This window comes from Pungitius pungitius, chromosome 6 (genome assembly GCF_949316345.1).
Source record: "Pungitius pungitius chromosome 6, fPunPun2.1, whole genome shotgun sequence".
NCBI classification, from domain to species: Eukaryota; Metazoa; Chordata; class Actinopteri; order Perciformes; family Gasterosteidae; genus Pungitius; species Pungitius pungitius.
The window spans coordinates 15,889,078-15,915,457 of NC_084905.1; the positions used below are offsets into that span (position 1 = coordinate 15,889,078).

A 26,380-nucleotide genomic window follows, 5' to 3' on the forward strand; every position below is an offset into this window, starting at 1 on the left:
TATTTCTTGACTGTTTCTCACAGCAGATGGCAAAACTGTCTAGCTATCAAACGCTCCTCATCCCCCCCCCCACCCCCTCCCCCCAACTCCACCCACATTGCGGCGCTCCACTGGAGACAGCTCAGTGAGAGCTATCTGATCATCAGACCCTGATGATAGCACGGAGACTGGCGTCTGAGCTGGCCGATAGCCGTCAGGCGATCTCTGTTCAGAAATAGAGATGTGCAAGAATGGATTCATTTGAATGACGCCGACATTCTCTCCTTTCCCATCTCTGATGCTAGGCATGTTGCATCATCAGAGCTCGGCTTAACTCTAGCCCCTCCATCCACCTCCATTTCTAAGGGGAAAGTGCTACAATTTGTATTTTCAACGTGCTTACCTTTATATTTCTCGTTGAGTTCTATAAAAAAAAAAAAAACCTGCCGTGCAAAGGAGAATGTGCCTACACGGAAGGTGCGGTGACTGCAGTTGACAGGGTGAGTCTGCTGTGCGTGTGCGCCGCTGCTTCCTGTAGACTGCAAGTCTACTGGCGATGGGGTCACCACACAGGACTTTGTATTCAAAGAGGAGAACAAACAACGGAGACCTTGAACCTCCAGACCTTCCCCCCAGCTCCTCAATCCGCTCCCAGATATTAGCATCTAACGAAAGAAAGCTCACGTTCACATCCACGATGTGTGTGTGGGCAGAGATTGAGGGGAGATTCTCACTTCAGTTGAATCGAAAGATTGTGAGAATTATCCCACATTTCATGTAAAATGAAAGCCACGCCGAATGCTGAGCTTTTCCCGCTGACTGGCCGCTCTGATTGCAGCCAGGATAAGCGGGGTCAGTGGAGACTCACAGTAAATGGCCATGTCGCCAGTGCTCTCTGCTGCAGAGTTGACCGACGAAATAATGAACCGCACAGGCCTGTTTGATTTCCTCTGGAGACAGCTGAGCGGGAGTCTGATCCACACACAAGCCCTGGCTCCCACTAACCCAATCTGCTTCACCCAGCCCTTTTTTTTCCTTCTCTGTCTGTAACCGAGAGACGGCGTCTACGCAGGCCTTTTTAGGGTACATCTATTCACTGTGATTTATGGTAAATTAAAAAGCTGGGAGTTCAGTTGCACAGCTAAAATGCCCTTTCCGACTGCCTGGCCGTGCTCCACGGCGTCTGAGCTGGATCCCATTTCCACTCATGTCCACTTTGTTGCTGTTGTAGGAGACCAATAATTCACATCAAATTGTGCGTTTCCTAGGAAAGTCTCATTCAGCCTTGCAGTTTGTGGTGCATATTGATGGTGCTAAAATTAGACAGCTGGCATATATGCATATTTCATGTACCACGTATAAAACAGTGAAAATAGTGATTTTGGATGGCCTGCGTCCCACTTATGCAGAAACATAATTATGGTTCCATGATGTTACGGCGCGTATGTCAGAAAGAGTGTAAAGGCACATCCACGGAAGAGCACACTGAATGTGAGATTTTTCTGGGAAACAAGGGGGTTGGCTACTTGCAGGCAGCCAGTGGTGATGTGTCTTGGCAGGCACACATAGGGGCACTGTAGTCATGGACCCAGTCATCATCATCTCACCGCACATTCCTACCCTATCTGTGCAGTAAACTGGATCTCCTCCCTCTTATCAGCTGTCAGGAATTTTCTATCGGAGGCCCCCTTTCTCCCTCTCTACCTCACTATCTCTTTTGCTCTCTTGTTCTGAATCCCTCGCTCTTTTTTTTCCCTCCCTTCCTGTCCCTTCCTCCAAGCTGCAGGGCTGACACACAGCAGGAGCGGTTAATGGTCGTTAAGATAAGGAAGCAAGGAGACGTCAGGCGGCTCCTACGACAGGCTGCAGCCCAAACAGCTGTGGAGCTAGATGCATCCCCACAGCTGGAGGCCCAGGAGTTAATTTGTTTCATTATGTCAAGTTCTTTGAATGGATTTGCGTTACATTACATTTTTTATTTTAGTCTCTGACTGAGGGTATGTCTAACCCAAGGTATAGAAAATAAATTTGAAAAATGGCACTGACCCTTTAGCTGTCTGAGAAATGTAAGTGATTGTACTATTTCAACAGCATAGACAGTGTTGCATGATATTATTACAGTGGCTGGAACAAGGCTGGAAATCACTAACAACACAATACAATTTTTTATTTTTTTTTACAGTTTTTATGAAATTCATGTATTCATGTTTATTTTCCAAGAACATTTTCTCCAGTGACACTTCAATTTGACATAATTTCTTATGATAGACATAGTCATTTAGTTTAATTAAAACATATACATTACATTAAGTTCCTATGAAGTATCTTAAATAAGACCTCACTATATGAATTCAAAAAGGCTTTCTCGAATTCATATAGTGAGGTCTTATTTAAAACTATTTAAGAATAATTTTCACACTGGCATCAGGGATGAAAGAGTGAAATACATTTTTTACTTAAAACCAGAATAACATTTGTAGTTATGTCAAAGTTTGCCAATATATTGATTTAAATGGTTTCCAGTAACCCCAGTGACAACCAGAATACTTTCTAAACAGAAACAGGAAGCTCATGGTATAGTTTGGGCTCACTGCAGGGATACGGGTTATGCAGAGAGCCACTTCCCTGCTTCTCTGTCCTGTTCGTCATCCTAACATCTGCTCTCCGCATTCTGCAAGCAATAATTTGGCCACAATCCATGCCACTGAGGAATCCTGCAGTACCAAAAGCCAGGCACAGGGGTCTCTCGCGCCTCCTTTTCCCCATACCCTCCTCCCTCCTCCCTCCTGTGTGATGACAGACCCTTGAGAAGAGCCCTTTGTTGGTAATTGAGCTTACCTCATTTTCAAAATACCAGGAGCCCTGCTGGATAATAAAAAATGTGACTATGCTGAGGTACATATTTCTGGCAGAAGCCAAACAGCGCTATGCACAGAAAACAGAGCTGTACTTGTTGAATTAGGAAAAGGTTGTTTTTTTTTACAGTCCCCGACTTTTCTTAGGTCAAGATTTGTTTTCCCTTAGCTACAGTGGGAGAGTGGCCTTGCGTGGAGTCCAGATTGCTGGGACCTTAGTAATATTCACCAGGAAGCCTGTAATTACTCAGGCAGCGCCGCTGCCATCAGGCCACGCCTCCAGCCCTCTGCAGACATGGCGGCCTGTAAACGTGTCAATGGCAGGATGTCTCTCCTCTCTCTCATAGAGGCACTTTCTAAATGAATTCAAATAACAAAAGCAAACATTGGCGTCTACTTATTTGCGCTGAATGATGGTAAATTACCTGACGACTTGGGACCTTAAACTGCCAAAACACCACTATGGTAGGTAGGATAAGTAGGATTTGTCTTTGTGTAATACTGTTGGGTTTGTAGCTAAAAGGCGAGATAAAAATAAGGTCCTGGGCGTTTGAGAAATATCTTTTGATGAATCCAGACGTTTGATCAAAAGGTTTCAATAGTCTGAAGATATGGATAATTTGACTTCTTGTGGGTGGAAAGAGGAATGTTCAAGATGAATATCTTCCATATTATTGGTAAACAGGCCAACACGAATGCTTTTTTCCCTAAATATTGTCTATCTTACCGTTAGTGTGGAGGCTGGCAGACACAAGTCTTTGAAATGTGATCCTTGTACCGGCCCAGTCCTGCTTCTTAAATGGATGATTATATCCAGAACAAAATTATTTCAACTCGGAGTGAGATGCGGGAGTCCTTTAATGCTAAGTAAATTCCTCTAGACTTGCTATTTGTACCCGTGGCAAAGAGTCACCAACTACAATCTGTCAGGACTGGGAACAAAGCAGAACTCTGCCTCGTCAGCTCTTTAGCTTTTTCAGTGGTCATCCGTGTATCAGAAATCCTAAAAACAGACAAAGCCTCTGGAATATTTGCTTAAACTTTCAATGCCCCATAATCATGCCAGTAATGATAGTCTGTTTGCTTTGTCCAAACACCCGGGGCTCTGTTTTAAACACAGAAAGACACACATACTCATGGGCATATATACATGGAGAGAGCACTGGGATGATGATGGATGTGAAGAAATTACAGGCCAAAGGTACTCAGTCTACTTCTAGTCATTTGAATATACAAAGTACATGAACTTAGCAGAACTACACTAAAATGATACATTGAAACAAACTAAATCATAATCTTCATAATATGGGAATTCAGCAGCGGTGATACTTTAACATTTTCACTATTGCAAATGTATTGCAGTGAGTGGCAATGTATTCCTGAGTGATTTTGTTGGGTGACATTAAAAGCTTAAACAAAAATAAGTTAGAATATCAAAGGCTTAGGTTAAAACAAACATCTACCCAGAGGGGAAAATCGTACAATTACGTAGAATGTGCCAGGCTGCTTTCCAGTTGAAAAGCAGGTCATGGAAAATGCTCAAATCCAGCTACAGAGAAAAGGCAAAACCACATGGTTACATAACTAGTGGGTCCAATTGCATTGTCACTCTTCATTTACAAAAATAATCTTTTCACTGTTGACAATACCAAGAAACTCTGCAGCCAGTCACTGCGATTCATGTGAGCATGCAGATTCAAGCGCATTTCAGTTAATGCACGGCCATTTCCTCTCTGTTGACTCAACTGAATCAGAATAAATGACATGAAACACAAACACTTACTAAGTCATATCCTAAGGCGTACATTACCCCCATCACCTTTAGGCCTAATACAGGGAAATTAAAACTCTAAAGTCTAAATCCCTGCTCTCACATGTTTTCTAAAAAGAAAGCATCCTGTCATGACACAAATGGGCTCTTGTATCCTGAATACTCTGCAGAGGGAATTAGCTTTGGCCTTGTCACAAGGTCAGGGTTCACATCAGGGGTCTGGTAGCAGGAGAGAAGTCACATGACCACCTCACTGGAAACTGATGGTCGATGGTATTGGCAGCCATGACTTCATCAGGTGAACAAATACACTTCACTCTATATTTCAAAAAGCATGTGGCAGCTTTTAGGGATTGGATGCTGTCATCACTTGGCAGAGAGCTGTAGGTAATGCTGTTTAGAGTTTGTTGTTTTCTCTCACATTCAAAAGGGTCTCAGAAGGTCTGTGATTAATTCAAATGTCCATGAGCACTCTAAATCATTTAAAAAAGAAAACTATGAAATATGTTAGCAAGCTCCTGTTAAGTGTTCCTATTAGTTGCAGTTTTTGACGCTCTTTTTCTTTTCCTGAAAAAATAATAACCAGCAAACCTTTCAAAAGCCTATGAGGTCATTTAAGAAGCCTCAGCGCTGTTTGGACTTCTCCAGAATACATTTTCAAAGAAAGTTGCCCGGATTGACTTACTGTATATATCCATGCTCAGTTTGTACAATATGATCCCAAATTTAAATGGTAGTACTTTTTAGAGGTACTGAAATCTATATTTCCTTTGTATTAAACAAAACAAGCACTTATTTATGGTTATGCATAGCAAACACACACACACACAGCCTCGATGATGCTCCTTTCAACAAACACACACACTTTGAACTTGTTGGTTCAGTAAAAAATGTTTGCATAATATGAAATTACTCATCTTTGCCACAACTTGGTCGCCTTTCCTCTGAAATTTTGGAAACAAAAGCCAACCCAAGAAACACATGACGCAGGATAAAAAAGAAATCATGAGTGAGGGTGTAGCCTGAAGACAGAATGCGTCATCCAGAGCCTGTTCGTATTCTTTCCCAGGCTCCCTGGATTCATTAACACGTAGCCCTTGGCAGCACACGGTTGAGCCGGAGGACGACCTCCGCACACCAGGAGATGAGGACATGTATTCTTCATCCATCCAAACTCAACCGCACACCACCCTGCACAGCACCTGCCTCTGAGAGTGTGTCATCTCGCCCAGTTCTTCTAATATTGTTATGCTTTGGTTGAAGGCAAATAATACAGTTTGAGAAAAGTATGATTTTTAGATTGCAGAAACGATCATTGTGTGTGCTGGGGAGGGGTGAATGAAGTAAACTGCCCCCCCCCCCCCCAACCCTCAGTCTCACCCGCAGGCCAGCGCTGCTATGATTTGGCCTCATTATTAAGTTAAATGCAGCGCGGGCGGCGGTGCTCGAGCTAATGAGCAGCGCGGAGCTGGCTGTGCTGCTCTCTCAGCCTCCTGTCCCAGCTATTAGAAAAATTAGAGAGTGGAAAATGAGTCAAGGATTGTGGAGGCCTTTAACGTGGTCTTAAATGAAACTGTCTGTAATCTGAGTGAACCCCACACTGACTGGGAAGGCCTCAACCCTCACTCAGACACCGAACAGCTCCCGTCTCAACCAAGACATTATCTTACCTTGTCTCTCAGCCATTGCGTGCACATGTATGTATAAATATATGCCTGTATGTGTGTTTAGGAGAGACCTCTTTCATTGTGTTTATGCACAAGATGGTATCTGAGCTGTGTGGGTGGCAGGGTCTCTGCTTAAGAGGAGCTGTGGCTTTAGAGGAGTAGTTTAGAGCTTGAAAACTACACACGTAAGACAAAACAAGACACTGAGGGTATGAACAGACAACGTTACACGTAAGGCTTTTAGGGAGTGGGAAAACTGATTTGTGTGGCATAAACTGTTCAAAGTTGTCCACTACGCTGCATATTATCCGTCTTAAGTAGTTCAGGGACCGTCCATCACAGCCACTTAGTGAAGACCGTGAGAGACTGGGAGGTTTAGCAGTCTCTGTGTTTAGATGACTTGGAGGGTTTTTCTGTCTGAAGCCAGCTCGCTAAATTGTTCAAACACGACCACACTGGCATTCACTGCACTTCATCTCAACACAGCTTATCCTGACCACACATTGACGATGTTTTTCTGGGAGATACTGCAGCGATAGCCGGCCAAACCTTTGAAACCAAACCGGCAGCTTACAGAGATCAGCAAGAGGCTCCATTTCGATATTAAAAGAGAGAGAAAGATCAGTTCTCTGTTTAGTTTTGGCTGAACTCTGCTCGGAGGAGATAATAGCCTGAGGTTGAAGGAACATGGGAGGAAGATGAAGTTCTTGTACGTGTGTGTGCGCGAGTGCGGGTGTTTGCTAAAATGTGACAGATATCGCTGCTAATATTCGTCTCCAGGGTCAAAGGTTGCAGTAACTGAGCCGCGTTCAAGTGCCTCAACCAGGCTCTCGTCTCCCTCTCCTTTTTGCTTCAGTGTGCGGCTGGGAGACAGCGGAGAGCAAATTCCTGTCACAGAATTGTCCTCCTACAAGCCCACTTCTGATGGAGAGCACTTAGCCGTGTTTATAGCTGTACAGGTTCAAAGAGAGGCCAGCAGCACAATGGGAAGTTGGCTGCAGCACCACTGTGTGGGAAACACCATCACACACCACGGAATCAAAACAAAGACACACAAGGGGGAAAAACTCTGCAGGGATTAAGGAAATTGACATTTTTCCCCCCCATTCTATTCTGCCACGTTGAATTTGACCGAAAACATTTCCTCAACACAACAGCAAATTTCGCCAACATGGTCCTTAGGGAACAATAGTGGACCTTTAAGAAAACTGACAACAAACATTAAAGTCATTAGTGCATCGGTCGAAAATATTTTTCAGGCAATTGTAAAGTCTCACTTTTACAACAGCTGACCTCTGATTGGAGAATGCCTTTTTCTCAGTAAGCCATTGGCTGGGTGAATGGGTGGGGTCATTAGGCCATCTATAGGCCCGAGTTATCAAAATGATCACATCAATGTGCACGAGACTGCTGACTCTCACTCTCACTTTCTGATGACTTCCCATCATGAGAAGAGAAATCCATCGGCCTACTTGGCGTCAGCGTTGGCGAAGGGCAGACACAAACGCCACATTAAAAGGGATAAAACTGGGGTTTGGGATTTGAGTAAATGTTTGGCTAACTCAGCTACATCACATGTCCAGAATTGAACTACATAGTGTGCTGACATGGCCATCACATACAATAAAGGCAGCCAGTCTTCTGGTGGTGGCCTTCTCACCCCACCCAGCCCCTGTGACCTGTCCTTCAGCCCCCCCTCCACAGCCCCCCCCCCCATTGCTTTAATCCAGCTAACCTTGTCACAACCACCAGACCTCATTCAGAACAAGCAGATGACTTTGTGCACGCCAGTGGCCTCTATAAATAGAAATTTCATTGAGGAGCAGCAGGCTGAATGGGAGGTATTGTAAACAGAGGGCCAGCCTAAATCCTTACACAGGGCTAACCTGGGAAAGTGATGGAAAGTGACATGCTTCAGCCATGAGGCATGCAGTACCATAACAAACTGACACCGACGAGCCACTGTCCTTCACTTCACACGCAGAGGTTTTACCTCATGCTAGCAATTGGGCAACATCTACTTGCAAGCAGCACACTAAGAACATTCTTTGGGCAATGCGACAAAAGAATGAGGTTTATGTTTATTTTCTGAGTCAGAACACTGTCTCTGAGAGGTTTTGGCTTTCCAAACTTTCCTGTCGACCATTAAACAACAATAAAAAGACATGTTTGTGGAGAGACAAGCTGGACGTCTCACGGGGCATTTGTAAGACCAGTGCAGACCAAACTGACCATGAAGCAGACAACTTTCTTTTACAATACATACTCGTACAACACATAGTGGATGCTTGTTTCCAACAGATCATAATTATGCAGTACTATACTGCTAATTTATTCATTACTAAAATTGTTTTACTATAATCTCGAAGGCATTGCCGCCAAGGTGTTGCACAGAAATTTACGTTACGATGGATGTATAAGACAATTTGATTGACAAGACTAAACACAGCCATCTACTATCCTGGTAAGGGGCTTGCCACTTGCAGCAGAACACAAGGGCATAGAGAACAGAGATTCATTAAAGTAAGGAAGTCCATCTGGATTACAGGGGCTTCTATCCACCTCTCGCGCTCTGTATTCCTAAAGTCATATGGACCAACTATAAAAGGAGGTTAAATAGTCACCTGACATACCACACCAAGAGACAGAGGCAAAAAGTGAGAGCGAGAGCGGCTGAACCATTTTTAAGCCACTCATTCGATGCACAGTTCACACGCAGATCCCAGCCAGGGGGGTAGGGATTTTGAGGAGGAGAGATCAGTAGCCGGGCTTAACTTAAAATGTCAAATGCTTTACTTTGACTTCATGGAAAAATAAGTCAGCTCAGAGACCCGATGTTGACAGACCACATGCTACCAAACGTTTCCCCCTGATTTCTTGAAAAAATGAATCCCAGAAGCAACAGGTACAGACCGGCTCTTTCACTGAGCTGCAGTAAAACAATGAGGTGCTTCAGCACCGAAGGCAAGTGATACCTGATCATCAAACTGCCACCAATTAGAGCATTAGGAGAAGTCATTCATTTTGCCTATGTTTAAGGAGGTGCAAAACTCCATGGACCATTCCCTCATAGCTGCTGAAATTTCATCCAGAGCAGTCCTGGCCCCACGGAGAGAAGTTGGGGTGTTGAGGGGCTAAGTGAGACAAGGGCCCTGGAGATCAGGCTCAACATCGTAGACCTATATGCACGGTCAGACACGGAGGGGCCACCAGAGTGAAGGGGGTTCGCTGGGGTGACTGACGACCTCCCTCTTTTTCAGCCTATGACCTAATGCAGGTAAGGCCTCTCTCCACTACCCAAATCTCCCCATTTAGGTATTTGTTGAACCTCTGCCTTACAGAAATAGATCCACGTGTGGTAAGCAGTGAAAGAAGAGCTCAATAAGAACCCAATTCCACAATTTGCGGGTGTGTAAAGTGTCTTGAATAACTTAAACAGCAACAACCGAATGTCTGACACAGCGGCATGTTGACGGATGTATCTTCAATTTTCTATTATACAAGAAATATTGGGGAAGAAATGCTGGATGTGGTAGATATTAAATACCATACAGAAGCAATTATTTGGAAATAAAAATTCTAACAATGCACTGTTTCTAACTATTCCAGTCAGTCTTCCCAAACGTGCTATAGGGTTCGTCCCTTCTAATGAACAGCTCCCTCTGCTGCATAACCTCTGAAATGTCTCCTACAGAGCTTAAACCGTTGAGGATCCGTGGAGTTGAAGAAAATCCCAACATGCATTGAATGTGAACACGGTGTTAACAGTGCTACCACATAAATTCACATTTATGGCAATCAAAGGAACCAAAAGCAACAGTGAAAATACATTTGAGTCGACTAACATTTATAAGAACTAGAAGAGAAAATCCAGAAAACAATGTTTAAAATGAATGTGAGTGAATGTGTAGTTGTTCGATTTCTGCATCGTTATGAACAACAACAAAAAAGAGCAGACATCTCTGAAGAACGGACATATGACCTTTCTCTGGAAATACACAATACAGTAATCACAGAATGTTTGGCTGAAATTAAATGTAGAATGAACGCAATTTAATAATCGTGCCGCTCACCTCTTAACTTAAATTTGTCATTCTAGTGTATTTTTTTTCTGAATTGCTTGAGAAGAATGATTAGATATAATTCCCTACAATCCAAAGTGGTGGTCCCGTATAAAGAGTAAATCCTCATCTGGGGAAGAGGGTTTTTCATCCAGCACAGGATTGCAAAGGGCTCCAACAATAACACCTCCGCACTGAAAGGAAATTCCTCCTCCTCCCCGATCTCTGCTGAAACACACAACTCTCTTAATCCAGCTCTGGTAATGAGGTCATTTCACAATTTAATTTGTCCCATCCTTTTAATCCCATTTTTTTTGATTCAACAACAAGGCATTCTCCAATTAAAGGAGCACAACTTTGTGATTGAGTCGCAAAACTATAAATGATTAAACATAAATGATAGAAATGAGAATCTTTGATCCGTTAAATGTTTAGCAGTGTTTTTGCAGGTTCGGATCAGAAGCTCTCAGCGAGGTGGGGGTGGAGGGAGGCAGTAATGGAGCAGACAGAGATGTTGTTGAGAGCCATGTCCTGCCAAAACCAACTCTGATCACTGCTCCGAAACCATCTGATCGCCGGAGCCGCCATCCGGGCCTTAAGTGGAGGTGACAGTGTGTCTAGGAGACACGTTGCAAGTCAGAGGAAATTGGAGATAAACAGATAAAAAATGCAGTCTCTGCTGGACGTAGCGAGGCACAGGGGGGGCAGGAAACAAACCTGTATTTAAGCTGATTACCCGAGCACAGTCCCAGCCCCTTTCGGCAGCTCTGCACGGCCCGGGCCCTCGCCGCTACCAGCGTTGTTAATTAGAGATTTGCTAAGGGGGGAAAAAAAGGCCGCCTTGTCAGACTTGCAGGAGTGTTAGTGATGGCTGGCTGGAGGGGGACATGCAGGGCTCTTAATTGGGCCTGTATGCTGTATCGGTGGCTGGCCGGAGTGCTGGTGATGATTGCTGTGAGCAGGTGGCCGTGGTGGCAGCTCCATGCAGGCCGTCCCAGGCCAGCCTGTCTGTTCTTGTCAGGACCTGGAACACTGAGCAGACAGCTCCTGAGCCCTGCGCTCATTACGCCAAGTTGCCCACCCCGTTGCCTAGTAACGCCCTGACAGCCCCTCCAACAACTTCCTCCCCAGTCCCACGATGCAACCCGCAGTTGATAGGGAATTGTTTCTGCATAGTCCAGCTAATAGATGGTGCTCTTTAAATGCAACGTGTAGCGCATTAAGAACCCACCAACAATGTACACCAGAAGACATTATTTCAATGCCAATCAATTAAGGCTCCAAAACCACTGATTCATCACTTTCTCAGCTGTGTTTTACGTGAAACCATATTTAACTGGGTTGTGACTTCGACTGGAAAATAACACAACAAGGCTTTCAATAAAGCTGTTTGTCTGGATTTAACAACATCTCAGACACGCCACAGCTGGTCATACATGACACGTGTGATTACAATCTGCCTTCCAACAGCACATCAAATGCAGACGTGAACATGTGCAAGCTTTCACGTGCACACAGCAGTAGTTAAAATCTCAGAGGCATTCTTGTTAAATCTGCTCTTTTCTAAAAGAATTCTCCATTTGCAGCAGAGTGGAGCAAAAGTAGGAGCGGAGAAGTGGCAACTTCATGCAAATACTGCTTGTGCATTCGTTTGCATCCAACAAACAGACTATGGAGCAGTGTGGAAATCAGTGCTCATCTGTATGCGCCTTCCAAACAGTACTTGTGCAAAATGAAAAGCTTTACAGGGAAATGCCTTAGGGCAGAACACATTTAATGGAGCAATTCTTTCTCTTTGTAATACCAAATGTCATCAGGTCGTTTGGGAAATACTACTGCATGTCCCAAGAGGACAGAGCGGTTACTTTATTGCTATTTTGATTACTTTGGACAGTATTCAGCCAAAGTTTCATCATCAATGGATTTTGATGAAAGCTACGAATGAAGTGTAAAATAATCCATCATGTTGGGGCGTACCGGAAAGATACTTTGGAGAAGGGCATGTGTAACAGAGACCCATCTGAAAAATGACAGGAAACCAGTTAAATGACATCAGTCACGGCACAGAGCGAGGCCTGTTTAATGAAATGGCGACGTCAATGAGCTCCTATAATGCCTTTTAAAACACGGAGCACACCTCGTGACCCGTTGTGGATTAAGGAAAGGACATATTTCATGTGACTGCAGAAGAAATTGTAGCTGGTTGGAATCCATTCAAGACCAACATCGCCCCCTAATTTGCTGTGACTAATCTGCCAGTAATACATGTTATTTTCACTTCTCTCATCTCAAAGGGATGTGGCTTGAAACTAAAAAGAAGCAAACTTATCTCGTGTCGTGATCCGTATTATTCAAGCGGATTTAATCCAGTCAACTGAGTGACACACAGTTCCCACAGTCCTGTCAGTGGTTTGAGTTCAGGCTTGCCCGGTGTTGTAAAAGGTCAATATTAAATCATAGCCCCACCTGGAAGGCTCCCTCTAACATAACCTGTATCCTCCCCGGGACTTGTCTACCTCCTGCGGTGCCGCTCCAGTCACCAAATTCCGAGAGTGGAGGGAGACCTCTCGGGTCCAGGCGCCAAGAAGCCCACCACATGTGAACGCCTGAAAACCCAAAAGGGCGATCATTTGTCACGGGTAGTTCGCACGTCTGGAATGTCTCAGTTTGTGCAGTCGGAGCATCAGAACAAGACGGGTGGTGTTCCCTCAGCTGATCAGGCCAGCGGACCTGGCGCTACAACGTTCGCACGCAGCTGTGTCTCCCCCCCCCCCCCCCCCGGGGGGTTGCGCCTGGGCTGCGGGTGCCAGACCTCACTGTGGAAGTGGCTGTAAATAAATGGTTTTGTCACTGTGTTCACACATTCCTCCAACCATCCGGGCCCGCTCTGCCTTATTATCATCGGCTGCCATGCTGCCATGGCCTCCATTACGTACGCATGGACATCAAACAACACTCGCAGTGTAGAGCCATCATTTTAGTTGGTATGGAAATATCCAAGTTTTTTAAAATAAGCATTCTCTTCAAACTCCAGTGTGACCATGTAGGACGTGATGCGCCGCTGGGTGCCTCTGAGGTGGTGGAGAGAAGGGGGGGGGAAAGGGCTCGGTTAATGAGAGTGAGGGTATCGGGAGGAAAGGCAGGCGTGCGGTGCCTGTGCTATGGTCTTTGAATGAGGAATGTGAGCAATGCCCAACGCTCTGAAGTCAATATTGGCTTTAGATGAAATGATAAGAGCGGCTCAGTCTCTCACCAACTACAACTGGGATCCCAGCCAAACCATTCAACCCAAAGGAACCAATTCTAGCTCGCCAATTCAAGGAGCATACGAGTTGCATTACCTTTACACAGACAAATATTGATTACACTTTATGAGCTGTTGATACCAGCCAGCCCTACAGGATTGATCGGGCCGTCTGCTGCATTTGACCTTCGTCCTTGGCATAACTGCCTCAGACTTTCCTCTGCCCAGTGCTGTACTGAGCCTTATTTCACAACTCTTTTGCTTTTCTTTTTTTTTACTTGGGTCAATAGGGCCAGAAGGATTTGTTTATTTTCCCCGTTCTCCAAAACATCTTTGACCACATTTCGTAACCAGGCATTTGGATATTTGAGATTGAAAAGGGTCAACAGAAGTGAAAAATGAGCCCGCAGACTTTAATAATAATGAATCATAATGACAAGAAAAAACAACGGCAAAATGTAGTGGACTTCCTTTTGGCTGGTCTGACATTACAAGGAAGTTTAACTTGGGGTACCGAGGGAGGTGAACAACGTAGACTAACACACCAGGGATCCGGAGAGAGAGAGAGTGAGAGTGAGAAAGGAAAATGTAATTAATCACACAACTGTCCGCGGGCCTGGTCTGGTGGAGGTGTTCTTGAGCTCTGGGTTTGTTTGTCAGTCTTGAGAGAATGACCAGTGGAGCAGCAGGGCTGTGTTTGGGTGGTCAATTAGTTTACAAACTTCAGCCGGGACGGAGAAATGATGCTCGGCTCCAAACTCCCGCCTGCCATCCCAGGCCAGACCACATCCTATCAGGCCCCAAACCTCATGCCGTGATCTGAGGCTGTGACAGAAAGAAGCTCAACCTAAATCCGCAGCCTTTTGCTGTGGTTACATCGGACTGCCTCACATCCAGGATCTGCCAGCGCTTTTTAAGCCCCTTTTCAGTTTTTTTTATGCGTCCAACTTGTGTGTGAGAACCAGACCTCCACCACCGCTGTCCCTCTGCTTTCCCCGTTCCCTGGAGATACAACATGTTGCACATCCTGTTCAATTCGGCTAAATGCACGTAAACTGTGGATGGTTTAGATTAAGGACAAAATCCAAATAAAAAACAACAGAACCGGACTGAACTCCAGTCTGAACACAGGATAATATGCTTTCCCGAAAGAGGGTCTTCTGGTCTTTATCTTTAACATCTTCAGATAAAGATTCAGAGGGAAACAATGATCAGGTTGTCCGGTTGGCTTTGACTCCACTTCCTTGAAAAATGACAATAGGCAATGCACCCAGACGGTGGATATTTTTTTATTGTGATTTTAGGATTAACATTATCAATTATCTTCTGTGACGCAATGACAGCACACCTACTGGGATTAAGCAGCTAACAAGTTTAGTGTGAAAAGTTCCAATATGCAAAAATCTGAGAAAAATTGTCTCCATATTACATCTAACATGTAGAAGATTTCTACACAATGACACGTCCATGTATTCTTCACCAAAGGACGCATTAGTGTTTTTTGTCTCTGTGTACGTGCAGAAGATTTAGCTGATTGCAGTGAAATGAACTCGAATACATTTGTCTCGCAGTGTGTGCGTGACTATATGCATGAATATGTGTGTGTGGAAGCTGAGCGCAGGAAATGTAAAGGTTAAGGTAGTTCCCTTGAAACAAAGGCTCCTCTGCCTCCCCACCGGCTCTTTCCTTTCATACTGAAGGCGCCTGAGGCTCCTGTCCACATCATTGTAATGTTTAAGAGGGAACATCCTGGAGCTGCCCCCCCCACCTTTCCCTTACACCTCCTATAGATGGCTTGACCTACAGTGTATCGCAGTCATGTCAAACGCCAGCTCAAATGTTCAACCTGGTGAGACACAAGCACATTTTAAGAGTAGCGCCTCACTGCTGCTTCACAAACGTATCTCTGTGGGCATCGGTATACATTCTGTGTCGTCGTCTTCCCTCCCTCTCTCCTTCTACATCAGTGCTCCCTCCTCTTTTTCCATGCTCTTACTCTGTGTTTAGCTGCCACGATTGAAAATTGAGTCATAACTTCCTGACGGCAATGTTTAAAGGTCACCCCCCCCCCCCCCCCCCCCCAACCCGCCCCTCAGGTCCCTCCCTCCCTCCTGCTCGATCCCTTTGCTCTCTTTCTCTTTGTTCCCGGGCCTCCTCTCCCTTTTGGGAGGCCCCTCAACCAACACGCCCACCTTCCCGGCGGGACCAAACTCTGCATATGCGCCACTGGCGGCGGCACGTAGGGCGACTGAGCCCCGGACTCAGCTGCCTCCAAGCCTCAGCAGGCCTGCCGAGAAGAGCTTTGATGGGGAAGGAATTGCGACGCAGTCTCAGTGATGACAAGGGCAAAAAAACCTGCAGCTTTAATAGAGCAGATATATAACAGTACAATATTAGTCACTTTCATTTTGATGAAACCAGCCCCGCGTAAAAGCCTCGTGCCACAGTGGGGCCTCTCGTGTCTCTGCTGGGAGGGCGGCAGCTGTGGTAGTGGGGCCTCAGAGCACCTATTTGTCTGACCCCCATATTCTTGAGGTCTCTTGTACACTGGCACACAGCTCCAGTTTCACCCTCCCAAGGCTCACTATGGGCTTGGCTCGCTACACGATAATGTTCTAGTACATGGTCACATTCCACAACATGCAAAATGTCTTGAGCAAACACTCGATGAGTCCATGAGGTGAGAGACACACGTTGTGTGCATGTATATATATATATATATATATATATATAGGCTATATATCATTTATAAGTCATGCTTTAGTAAGTATATACTTACTAAAGTAAAGTAAGTAAGTGTAAGTGTAAGTAAGTAAAGTAAGTATATACTTACTAAAGCATTAGTCATAAATGATGACATCATTGATATTTTAGGAAAACCTGCATGAAATGAAAATGAAATGTTGCATTTCCGTTCTAAAAATGGTGTACAATATTTTGGGGAACGGTAGTAATTAAAAGAGCCAGAACAACATTGCATATTCATCATAACAATACAAATAAAGCTTCGGTGTACTGTGTGTTTAATTACACATCACTTGAGATCAAAGTGGGCAGTATGTGGTCCCTTACCTAACATGAGTCATTTAGACTAAAGTTATTCTATTATCAGTCAAACAATATCTTGACAGTTTCATGCATACATTTCACACGGTAAACCCCGAGTTGTTGTACGATCGGCTCGGTTATAGAAAGCCTTTGGTGGAGGAACTTTGAGGAACCTACATGTTCTCATGTGCACGTGATCAGAGGCGGGTCAGCTACGTCGCTCCTCTTGGCTGGGCTCCATTGTTAGTCTCCAGTCCTGCACGCCTGCTGTGATTATCAACTCACACATCTGGGTGGACTTAGTCAAGGAATCCTATAAAGAACCTAATGGGCTCTTCCAACATTTTTGAAGACTGATTAAGAGCAGTTTCAGATCTTGTTCACATCAATGAGTTCCATATAGGATTTATAAAGGTTTTCACTGAATTAGTTATCTGCGTTAGGCCTAGCTTCCTTGTAGTGTAATCCGGTTTGAGGTTTTAGGGGCACACTTGCATGCTTTCCTAGTAAAACGCCAGGCAGCTGACTATTTGCTAAAGGGGGGGGGGGGTCAGATACTTGAATAAACATGGAGGGCCCATCCATCACTTACACCATTAGCATACACGTACACCAGCTCTTTCTGTACCCTGAAAACCAACCCAGCTTCCTTAACATACGATGCGTTTTGAGATGCTTAAAAACTAGCATGTGTTCCCACAAATGTATTCTCAAAACATGTTTGTGGCCTTCGTCAATATTGGGTGTCAATTTTAGGTAAATTCCACAATCTGGAGTTACGTTAGAAAGGCACATTTACTTCTTCAACGTGATTAGCTCAGTTACAGGCAGCTCACGGTCGGGAGAAGTAGCAAGCGGGCCTCGCTTTTAAGGCCGTTTTGGCTTCCAATGGTGTGACCCTCTGGTTTTATGAGAGAGACTAACACCATGAACTACATTTGTTACAAATTAGGCTTCCTAGTGCCGTAAAGTTGACACCTGCCACTTCAAACCATTTTAAAAGGGGACGACCCTTGAGAACTGACTGGAAAGAAAAAGCTAAATTAATACACATTCATTAGCTCGGCTGGCTAACTAGCTAGACCGCTCCAACCAATAGGGTAACGTAATTTACAAGTCCTTAAAAGTGAACCATAGCTTCGCTTGATATTGAGCATTTCAGCTGGAAACATCCGATTGAATTCAATAATTAAATTACATGTAGGTTTATCACTGGAGAGGTTATCATGTTGTTCTAACTTTGTTATTTCACACATTGTAAGTACAAACAAATCAAACTACATGTGCTTTTAATTTGATCTTCACCCAAATAGTTGACGCATGAATACCGTGTAAAATCCACCAGAAGCCCATTTATTCAAGTAAATTACTTTTACACGACTACCGGACAGCTGCAGTTACTAGTTACTGTGCGTGTTAAGATTACAAACACATGTGAGTCTAGAGTCAACTACCCAACAGTGAATTGTCATCACAGTGAAAGCTCCACTTTAACTACCACATTCAAATACACTAGACACCTTTGATGCATCAGGAACAATTCAATAAATAGACACTTTTTGACACCCAAGGATGTTATAGTGGAAATACGTTTTCTCTCCAGCACAATTTGAAAAATAGGACTATCACTTGTGAGACAGTGTTTTCTTTTTAATAGTGGATTAGATAACAAAACAAAAAAAAAGTGACGTATGAATATTGTCCTGCTTTTTTTTCATATGATAATGCTAAATGTACCAAAACTGCGCAGGAATGGGAACCGCTAGTAAATTGCCCCGTATTAATTCAGGACAGGAGTTCCGGTCCCTCAGAGGAAAGGCCACCAGTACCGTAATTTGACCACCAGATGTCGACAAAGCCAACGTTGCTTTACTAGATGATGTTGCCTTTGGTTGCTTCTCGTGATGTCGTATTTCTGAGCTCAAAGGCAAGGGGGTTTGGATTAACGTTAAATCTATTAAAGGTGTGTATCGTGGGTTATTTTCGGTGTCAATTCCTCATCAAAATGGGGGAAAATGCAACACATTAAATGAATGTTTTTGTTTTTAATACTGCCATGTGTAACGCTATTTCTTTAGAACAACTTTTAAACGATTTGTTAAAGTTTTTGGACCTTTGGACGAAACATCACATTTTAACTCAAAGGCTTCCACTATGGCTAACGTTAGTAAAACCAAAGAGAATGCTCACAGTGTTCGATCCTACGTTCCCCACAACTAATAGTATAGATATTAGATATTATAGTAGATATTTCCGACAGTCTTTAAGGTAACAACAACTCCGGATATGACCGCTTAACCACAGGAACCAACTTTAGCTAGTAACGTTAGCTCTTTCTGTAGCAACAACAACTCGCTATCGGAATTCAAAACAAAAGCCTTCGGAAGCACGTTATTCTGTTCATCATCGCCTTCGTCGTTAATATGGAGCTGTAGGCGCAATCTATAAACGAAGGTAAACGTGTGAGTTTTATTCTTGCGTGTGTTGAAATTACTATTCTTTTAAAATGTAACGTTACCGCTAACGTTAAAGTTATCGTTATTTAACGTTAGCCAAGTTGTCAGCTAACAGTAGCAGTGCACTCCACACAAACACGTTTTTTATTTGACACAATCCACACTGCTGACGAATTGAACGTCGGTCCTGGTATACCTTAACGTGAAAGACTCAATGCTATATTTTTAGTACATTAAGTTCCTAACTGCAGCCCACCGACGTCACAGTGGCAGGTGCAGAGTAGATGCTGTTGCAGTTGGGACTCGAGCCTTAACGCTGAAGAAGTAGGGCACGAAGAGGCCGGAACAGCCAACTAGCTAACGCTACATTTGGTTTACCTTCTCAGTGTTGAGGAATGGTCTGACTGCAGCAGCAGCACCAGTAAAGATGCACAGCCGTCTGCAGGAACTGAAGAAGGAAGAGGAGACTCTCCTTAAAATCAAAGTCATGTTACAGGACCAGCTGAACCGGTTGAAGGTGAGTGAGAGAGTAGAGGAAGTAGATTTGGTTTATTTATTTTCATCCTATCTAATTAATATTCTTCTACATACCCCTAGCCCACAGCCTTCTATTTTATATATTCATAATTATATTTTATACTGTAGAGTTAAATTATTAATTTGTCATCTGAACATGCCACTTGTTACACGCCAATGTTACTTCTCTTTGTTATGCAACAACCGCCATGTCAAATTCCTTGTAAGTCTAAGATAGTTTGGCAATAAATGTTCCTGATTCCTGCAGTAGAGTTGGTGCCTTGATATGGTATATGTGGTTGATATGTTCTGTATGCATCCCTGGTTTCAGTTCGAGGAAGGCGCCTTGAAATCGATCATCAGTGCTCAAACGGAAGAAGGAGCCTCTGAACGATCTTCCCCAGAAACTGAGGTAAAGCGCTAAAGGAATGTCAGCGACTACTCTGCTCAATGGATTATCCATCTGTCGATTCTCAGTAATATTTTGTTGTTGTATTATTTTAGAACTCTGAAGCATGATCACCTCATTTCTCCCACCAACACACTAAATTTCATCATTTAAAAACTAAAAAAAACATGGTCATCATTCATCTGTATTTAAAACATGTTTGTATCTGTATGCCTACAGTTATTGGCGCAAATTACTTTTACGGAATAAGGATATTTTAAGGAAGTGATAATATAGAATGTTTAATAAGCTAGAACATCAATATTCATGTGATGCTTATTGTTGCAAAGTAAGTCATCAGAAACTATTTGTAGTCCTATTTTGACTCGCTTTACTTTGTTATAAAAATATAACATGCATTAATATATACAATGTTAAATAATAAGTATGATAATTGGCAGCATGATGTTTTACAAGGATGCTTCCTGTTCTCGTACGTGTTTTTCAAATGTTTAGTATAAAAAGGTTCATGTTTATTATGTTTTTCTTGTTACAGGTTCATATTAACCTTGACGATGAGAGCAAGATCAATCAAACCAAACTGCTACTGAATGCCGCTGTAGATTTTGATATGGAGGAGGAGGACGATGAGGAGGAGGAGGAGGAGGAGGAGGAGGAGGATGATGAAGATGACAATGAGCTTCCGTTTATGCCTGACGAAGATGAGGACGAGGATGATTACTGAGGTTCTCTGTTTTACATGAGGCCTCTATATTTGCACAACTGAAGAAGAACCACATGTAACTGGACATCTGCTGATTTGTTGGTCCGATTTTATCACTTATGGAGATTAATTTATTTGGATGAAGTGAGTTTCTGTTGCAGTTTAACATTGCCCTCTCCTGTTTGTGATTCCAGTTCTGTTATTGACAACATACTATGTTAGAATTCATGTGTCAAATTTTGTGAGAAACGTTTCACTGATATGCAGTAAGACAGTGTTATTAGGTGCCTATAGCTTATTAGACATGTTGCATTGTGAGGATAAGCATAAAGGTGTATGGCTGGGCCATATAAGAAGATAGTGTGTATGTACGAGAAGATAATTGTAAGCACAAAATAAAATGTTTTGCATAGGGTTTATCTGACCTGACATCTTTTACAATGTCCACTTGTTTTTCAAATGTGATAAATGTTTGCTGATGGTCAACAAGCGAATCAATCTCATTTTTGATTAAGATAACGCTTAAAATTGTCCTAACCTGACCCAGGCGAACGAGTAATGCAGCGCAAACACTTTCTACCAGCAACCATTCAGCATTTTCTAAACATCTAAAACAATACAGTGGGCCTCACAATACGGCCAGCTTTCAGCCCGGACAGCAGGGGCCGCTTTGGAGAAGGGTGGTGCTACAACAGGATACATACAATAGAGATTAGCACCAATAGATATATTCAGCTTTCTACATGCTCTGCTGGTCCAGGAGAGCTCCCATTCGCCCAGGGACTTGAGCTCAGCACACTCACCTGCTGCAAATGAATTCTTCATAAGGCATACAGGTAATCAACGTCGTGTCCCCGACTCAGTGAATCAAATTTTATGGAGTGATGGTTATGGATTGTGCACTAGTCATTTTAAAGATAGTTAGCAGTGTGAATACTTAAACAAACATGCTTGAGAGTGAGACATGTTCTATCATAGAAACAAAAGTTTGTTTACTAATTAGTATTCATCATTTTTGGGAATTCTTTAAACAATGTCTACCATATGTTTACAATGCAAGGCATACAGGGCTATTTCTTCAATCTGCATTATAAGATTAAACATATGAATCAAACTGCAGGGTTATTAGACTATAAAACTGGAATGGGATATGCCCCTGAGCAGCTGAAAGCAACCATGGCAATGTAACAAATGGCGTTAATTTCCTTTAGATTGTCAAATGATAAGGTAATAAAAATTCCCACATTCACGTTAAGTCTTCCTTCATACGTTTAAATGTTCATTTGATGTCACGTGATGGTACTCTGCATACATCAACCTCGCTCAAATTAACTTTGCTTACAGAGGTGAAACTGGTTTGTATAGATTGTGTCAGCCTCAGCAAGATGAGCTCACACTCCATTGAGTTTGAAAGGGCGCATTGGGCTCTGCATCAGGGGTGCAGGACCCCTGCAGTCCATCATCTGCAATGCTTTCACGCTATTTAATGGAAAGGGACTGTACGTTCAAACATTTTTCTGTCACTTCGATTTTTCTATTTCAAATAAAGGAAGTTGTGATGATTCAGTCCGTTAAAGAGGGGGTGCTGAATGGTCCTCCTCTGTGTGCAAATGACAGTAAAGGACTGGAGCAGAACCGAACAGTGACTGTGCTGCAGGCTCAGGAGTACCATGCTGCCCCGCTGTGCATTCAGTGTGTGCCATGTGTTTGTGTTGGTGCTGTGTCTGTCTTCGGCTGAGGACTTCGACTGGACAAAGAACGGTCACAGCTCCTTCCATTATGGCACTTTTCCAGCTGGTAAACAAACATTGCTCTTTTGCTCACTGGGAAAGGTGCTGTACATTGAAATGACTGATTTTAATGAGAGTTGAGCATCTGGTCGCCATTCATGCATTTATTAGGATTTTCGTGGGGTGCCGGCAGTTCAGCCTACCAAACAGAAGGAGCTTGGGACAAAGATGGAAAAGGACTGAGCATCTGGGACGTGTTCAGTCATAAGAAAGGCAAAATCCAAAGAAATGACACCGGGGATTCCTCCTGTGAGGGTTACCACAAAGTCAAGGTGGGGTGATCGGGTGTGATGCATCCGTTAAATAGAAAGAACAGAAAGGGAAATGTTTCACTCCATGGTGTGTGTGTGTGTATGTGTGTGTTGTACAGGATGATGTTTCCCTGATGAAGGAGTTGAAGCTTAACCACTATCGCTTCTCTATATCCTGGCCCAGGCTCATCCCCACTGGCATAAAGTGTAAGTAGCTGCTGCTAATTCAAGTCTTTTGGAATTAAACCGGCCTATAAGATTACATTTGTTAAACTATTGACACCTAAATTCCATTTACAGCTGACCATATAAATGAAAAGGGAATACAGTACTATGATGAGCTGATTAACCATCTGTTGGAGAGCAAGATCACTCCCATTGTTACCCTGTATCACTGGGATCTTCCACAGGTTGGTATGCAAAACATTGATAATCTTTCATTTGAGACCTTTTCCCCTGCATCACTATTCCTCTGTATCAAGCTAATGTACTCTTTGCTTTTTTAGGTCTTGCAAGAGAAATATGGCGGATGGCAGAACATAAGCATGGTCAATCATTTCAATGAATTTGCGAGCCTTTGCTTTGAAAGATTTGGTAACCGAGTGAAGTACTGGATGACTTTCAACAATCCATGGGTACGCTTAAAAATGAATCATTTGGATAAATATGTATTTACCTGTTATAAGGACTCTTATCACACTGATGCTCTAATAATCTGTTAAAGTCGGTCGCAGTCGAAGGCTATGAGACGGGTGAGCATGCTCCCGGACTGCGGCTGAAAGGAACAGGTGCATACAAAGCTGCCCATCACATAATCAAGGTAGGACAAAGCATGTATATACACACACACATATGTATTTGTATATATATATAAAATAAGAAACATGAATTTGCCTCTTTGAACCCGAAATGTCATACAGTGACCTTTTTCATAGGCCCACGCGAAGGTTTGGCACACTTATGACACTCAATGGAGAGGGAAACAAAAAGGTAAACAAGGTCAAACGGTTAAAAGTCACTAGTACAGCATCACTTTCTGTCTCAGTGTTGAGAGCTCTTGTCCACTTCTGCAGGTCTAGTTGGCATCTCCCTCTCCGGGGATTGGGGAGAGCCGGTGGATATCAGCAACCAGAAAGACATTGAGGCAGCTGAGAGATATGTCCAGTTCTTCCTGGGCTGGTTTGCCACACCCATCTTTCATGGAGATTACCCTCAAGTGATGAAAGACTTTGTCGGTAAGTTCAATTGTAAACAGTTGATCTTAAAGTACCGTTTGGTGAATTAACCAATCACTACCCCTGTGAGCAGGAAGGAAGAGTGCCCAACAAGGCCTCGGGACGTCCCGCCTGCCCACATTTTCCCCCCAAGAGAAGAGCTACATCAAGGGGACCTGTGACTTCCTGGGCATCGGCCATTTCACCACCCGCTACATCACCGAAAAGAACCACCCATCAGCTCGCGGCAGCGGCAGCTACTTCACCGACCGTGACCTGGCGGAGCTGGTTGACCCGCGGTGGCCCGACCCCGGCTCAGAGTGGCTCTACTCGGTTCCATGGGGTTTCAGACGTCTGCTCAATTTTGTCAAGGTGACCCATTAGTTAATGGTGAATCATGCAGAACAGGCTTGTTGGCGTTTGTTGTGGAAGCCGAAATGATCTCAGCACACTGCCGCACTACTGAGATGACACGAAGGCAACTAACCAGACGTTGATTTGTTTCCCATCTAGTCTCAGTACGGAAACCCGATGATTTATGTGACGGAGAACGGAGTCTCTGAGAAGATGCTGTGCACAGAACTGTGTGACGAATGGAGGATCCAGTATTATAAGGACTACATCAATGAGATGCTGAAAGGTAAATGAGCTCAAGCATGCACCATTTGGTCATTTGGGGTAAATTTGTTCAACGTTTTGCTGTCAACTCTTTCTCTGTGGTGCTGCTCAGCCATCAAAGACGGAGTGAACGTGAAGGGCTACACCGCGTGGTCCCTGCTGGACAAGTTTGAGTGGGATGAAGGTTACTCAGAGAGGTTCGGCTTGTACTATGTGGACTTCAGGAACAAAAACAAGCCCCGCTATCCCAAAGCTTCTGTCCAGTTTTACAAACGCGTCATTAGCTCCAACGGATTTCCCAATCAGAGAGAGGTAAGAAATCAGGTGTTCACTGCAAAGTCCCACCTCCAATTCTGTTCAGACACTCAGATGTTCCTCTAAAACATTACGCTTGGTTAGTTAATGCAGTTTTGCTAGTGATGTGTAAATCCTTGCAGGTGGAGAACTGGAGGAGGAAGGCGGTTGAGACTTGTTCCTCCAGCAATCAGCTCCTAGCTGCAGGTCAGTTCGTCTAGAACATCTCTGTTTACTAATCAGCTAGCTGGGGTAAACAAATAAGGATTCTACTGATAGAAAAAAACAAAAACTTGCCAATGGTTTTCAAACGCAAGTAAGCTCAAGAATTAACAGGTGTTGCTGCACCCCAGAAAAACACACAAACAACTTATTAGCTAAAACTGCTGGGAAATATAAAACACAAAATCTCTGAGATATCTTCTTTGTTTGCCCCCCCCAGCTAGAAGAAAATCCAAGGAACATGCAGAAATGCCAAAGGTTTGGCCAATGCATGATGAAGTTTAGAACTTGAGGGTATATCTCATCAATGAATGTTGTTGTTGTTGCTTTGTGATTGCGCTGTATTAAATTTGACTAACAGAATCAAGCCTCTGCCGTTCCACACTAAAAAATGCCTCTGAAGCCAGCTTGTACTTGCGTACAGCGTGCGAATATGTCTTCATTTATCTGAAGTTTGAGTGTGCTTAAATCTAATTTGCAAGCAGCTTTGACAAAGACTAAGAAAGCGTAAAGCTTAACAGTGGACTTATTTCACAAAGCAGGATTATTTATGAAACTGTCTGAGATACTGTATAGGAACTCAATTTAGAGATCAAAGCTTCAGGACATGATTTAGTGATACTGGTTGATATTTGGTGAAAATCAAAAACATTTCAGAAGATTTGATTTAAAAATAAAATAAAACATTTTGTTGAAAAATGCTGCTTTATGAAACATTCTCTAGTCGCTGCATGCAGCACTCAAAGGGTTAAAGAGTTGTAATGAACCCTGAGTACTTTCTCTTTTCTTCATTAGAGGAACAGCGGAATACTGCTGCCAATATTCTAAGACTTATACATGGTAAGGAATCACTCATGCTCACTCTGAAGGAGATGAAAGATTTTGATTTAGAGGACAAATATTAACCCTTTGAGTGTTGTGCTTGAGCATCATCCCTCGCCTCATGAGCAGTGCCTGAACTACATCATAATACTGTTGACTTATTAATGTATGTCTGTATGTTTGTGTATGCACGTGTGTGTTTGTTGTATGTGAATTACAGACCCTTTGACCAGCCAAATGGAGATGGTAACTGAAATTGTTGTTCCCACCGTTTGCACACTCTCTATTTTGCTCGGCGCCGTCTTCCTTATGTTCCTGCTGCGGAGGCGGAACTAGACGTTGTGCATCTTTACAGCCACAAACGTCAATACACACAAGTGCATCATTTCTTTAATGGATCATGTGTGAATATAAATACTATACTCAGAGTTTCAAGAGAATGGGTTGTAAAAGCATGACT

General features: G+C 43.4%; 2 protein-coding genes across 2 annotated transcripts; both read left to right on the top strand.

Annotated features, from left to right (window-relative positions):
- The first annotated feature begins 18,906 nt into the window (after positions 1-18,906).
- Positions 18,907-21,199, top strand: snapc5 (small nuclear RNA activating complex, polypeptide 5). The gene is made up of 4 exons (XM_037452628.2): positions 18,907-19,079; positions 19,468-19,598; positions 19,929-20,009; positions 20,542-21,199. The coding sequence occupies exons 2-4, from the start codon at positions 19,509-19,511 to the stop codon at positions 20,728-20,730; spliced, it is 360 nt and encodes a 119-aa protein (XP_037308525.2). The 5' UTR covers positions 18,907-19,079; positions 19,468-19,508; the 3' UTR covers positions 20,731-21,199.
- Positions 21,200-22,347: 1,148 nt separating this feature from the next.
- lctlb (lactase-like b) lies at positions 22,348-26,271 on the top strand. Its single transcript, XM_037452641.2, has 13 exons — positions 22,348-22,506; positions 22,611-22,771; positions 22,870-22,957; positions 23,051-23,160; positions 23,257-23,385; positions 23,475-23,570; positions 23,686-23,740; positions 23,824-23,985; positions 24,059-24,336; positions 24,478-24,604; positions 24,695-24,894; positions 25,020-25,083; positions 26,141-26,271. The coding sequence occupies exons 1-13, from the start codon at positions 22,380-22,382 to the stop codon at positions 26,254-26,256; spliced, it is 1,713 nt and encodes a 570-aa protein (XP_037308538.2). The 5' UTR covers positions 22,348-22,379; the 3' UTR covers positions 26,257-26,271.
- The last annotated feature ends 109 nt before the right edge of the window (positions 26,272-26,380 follow it).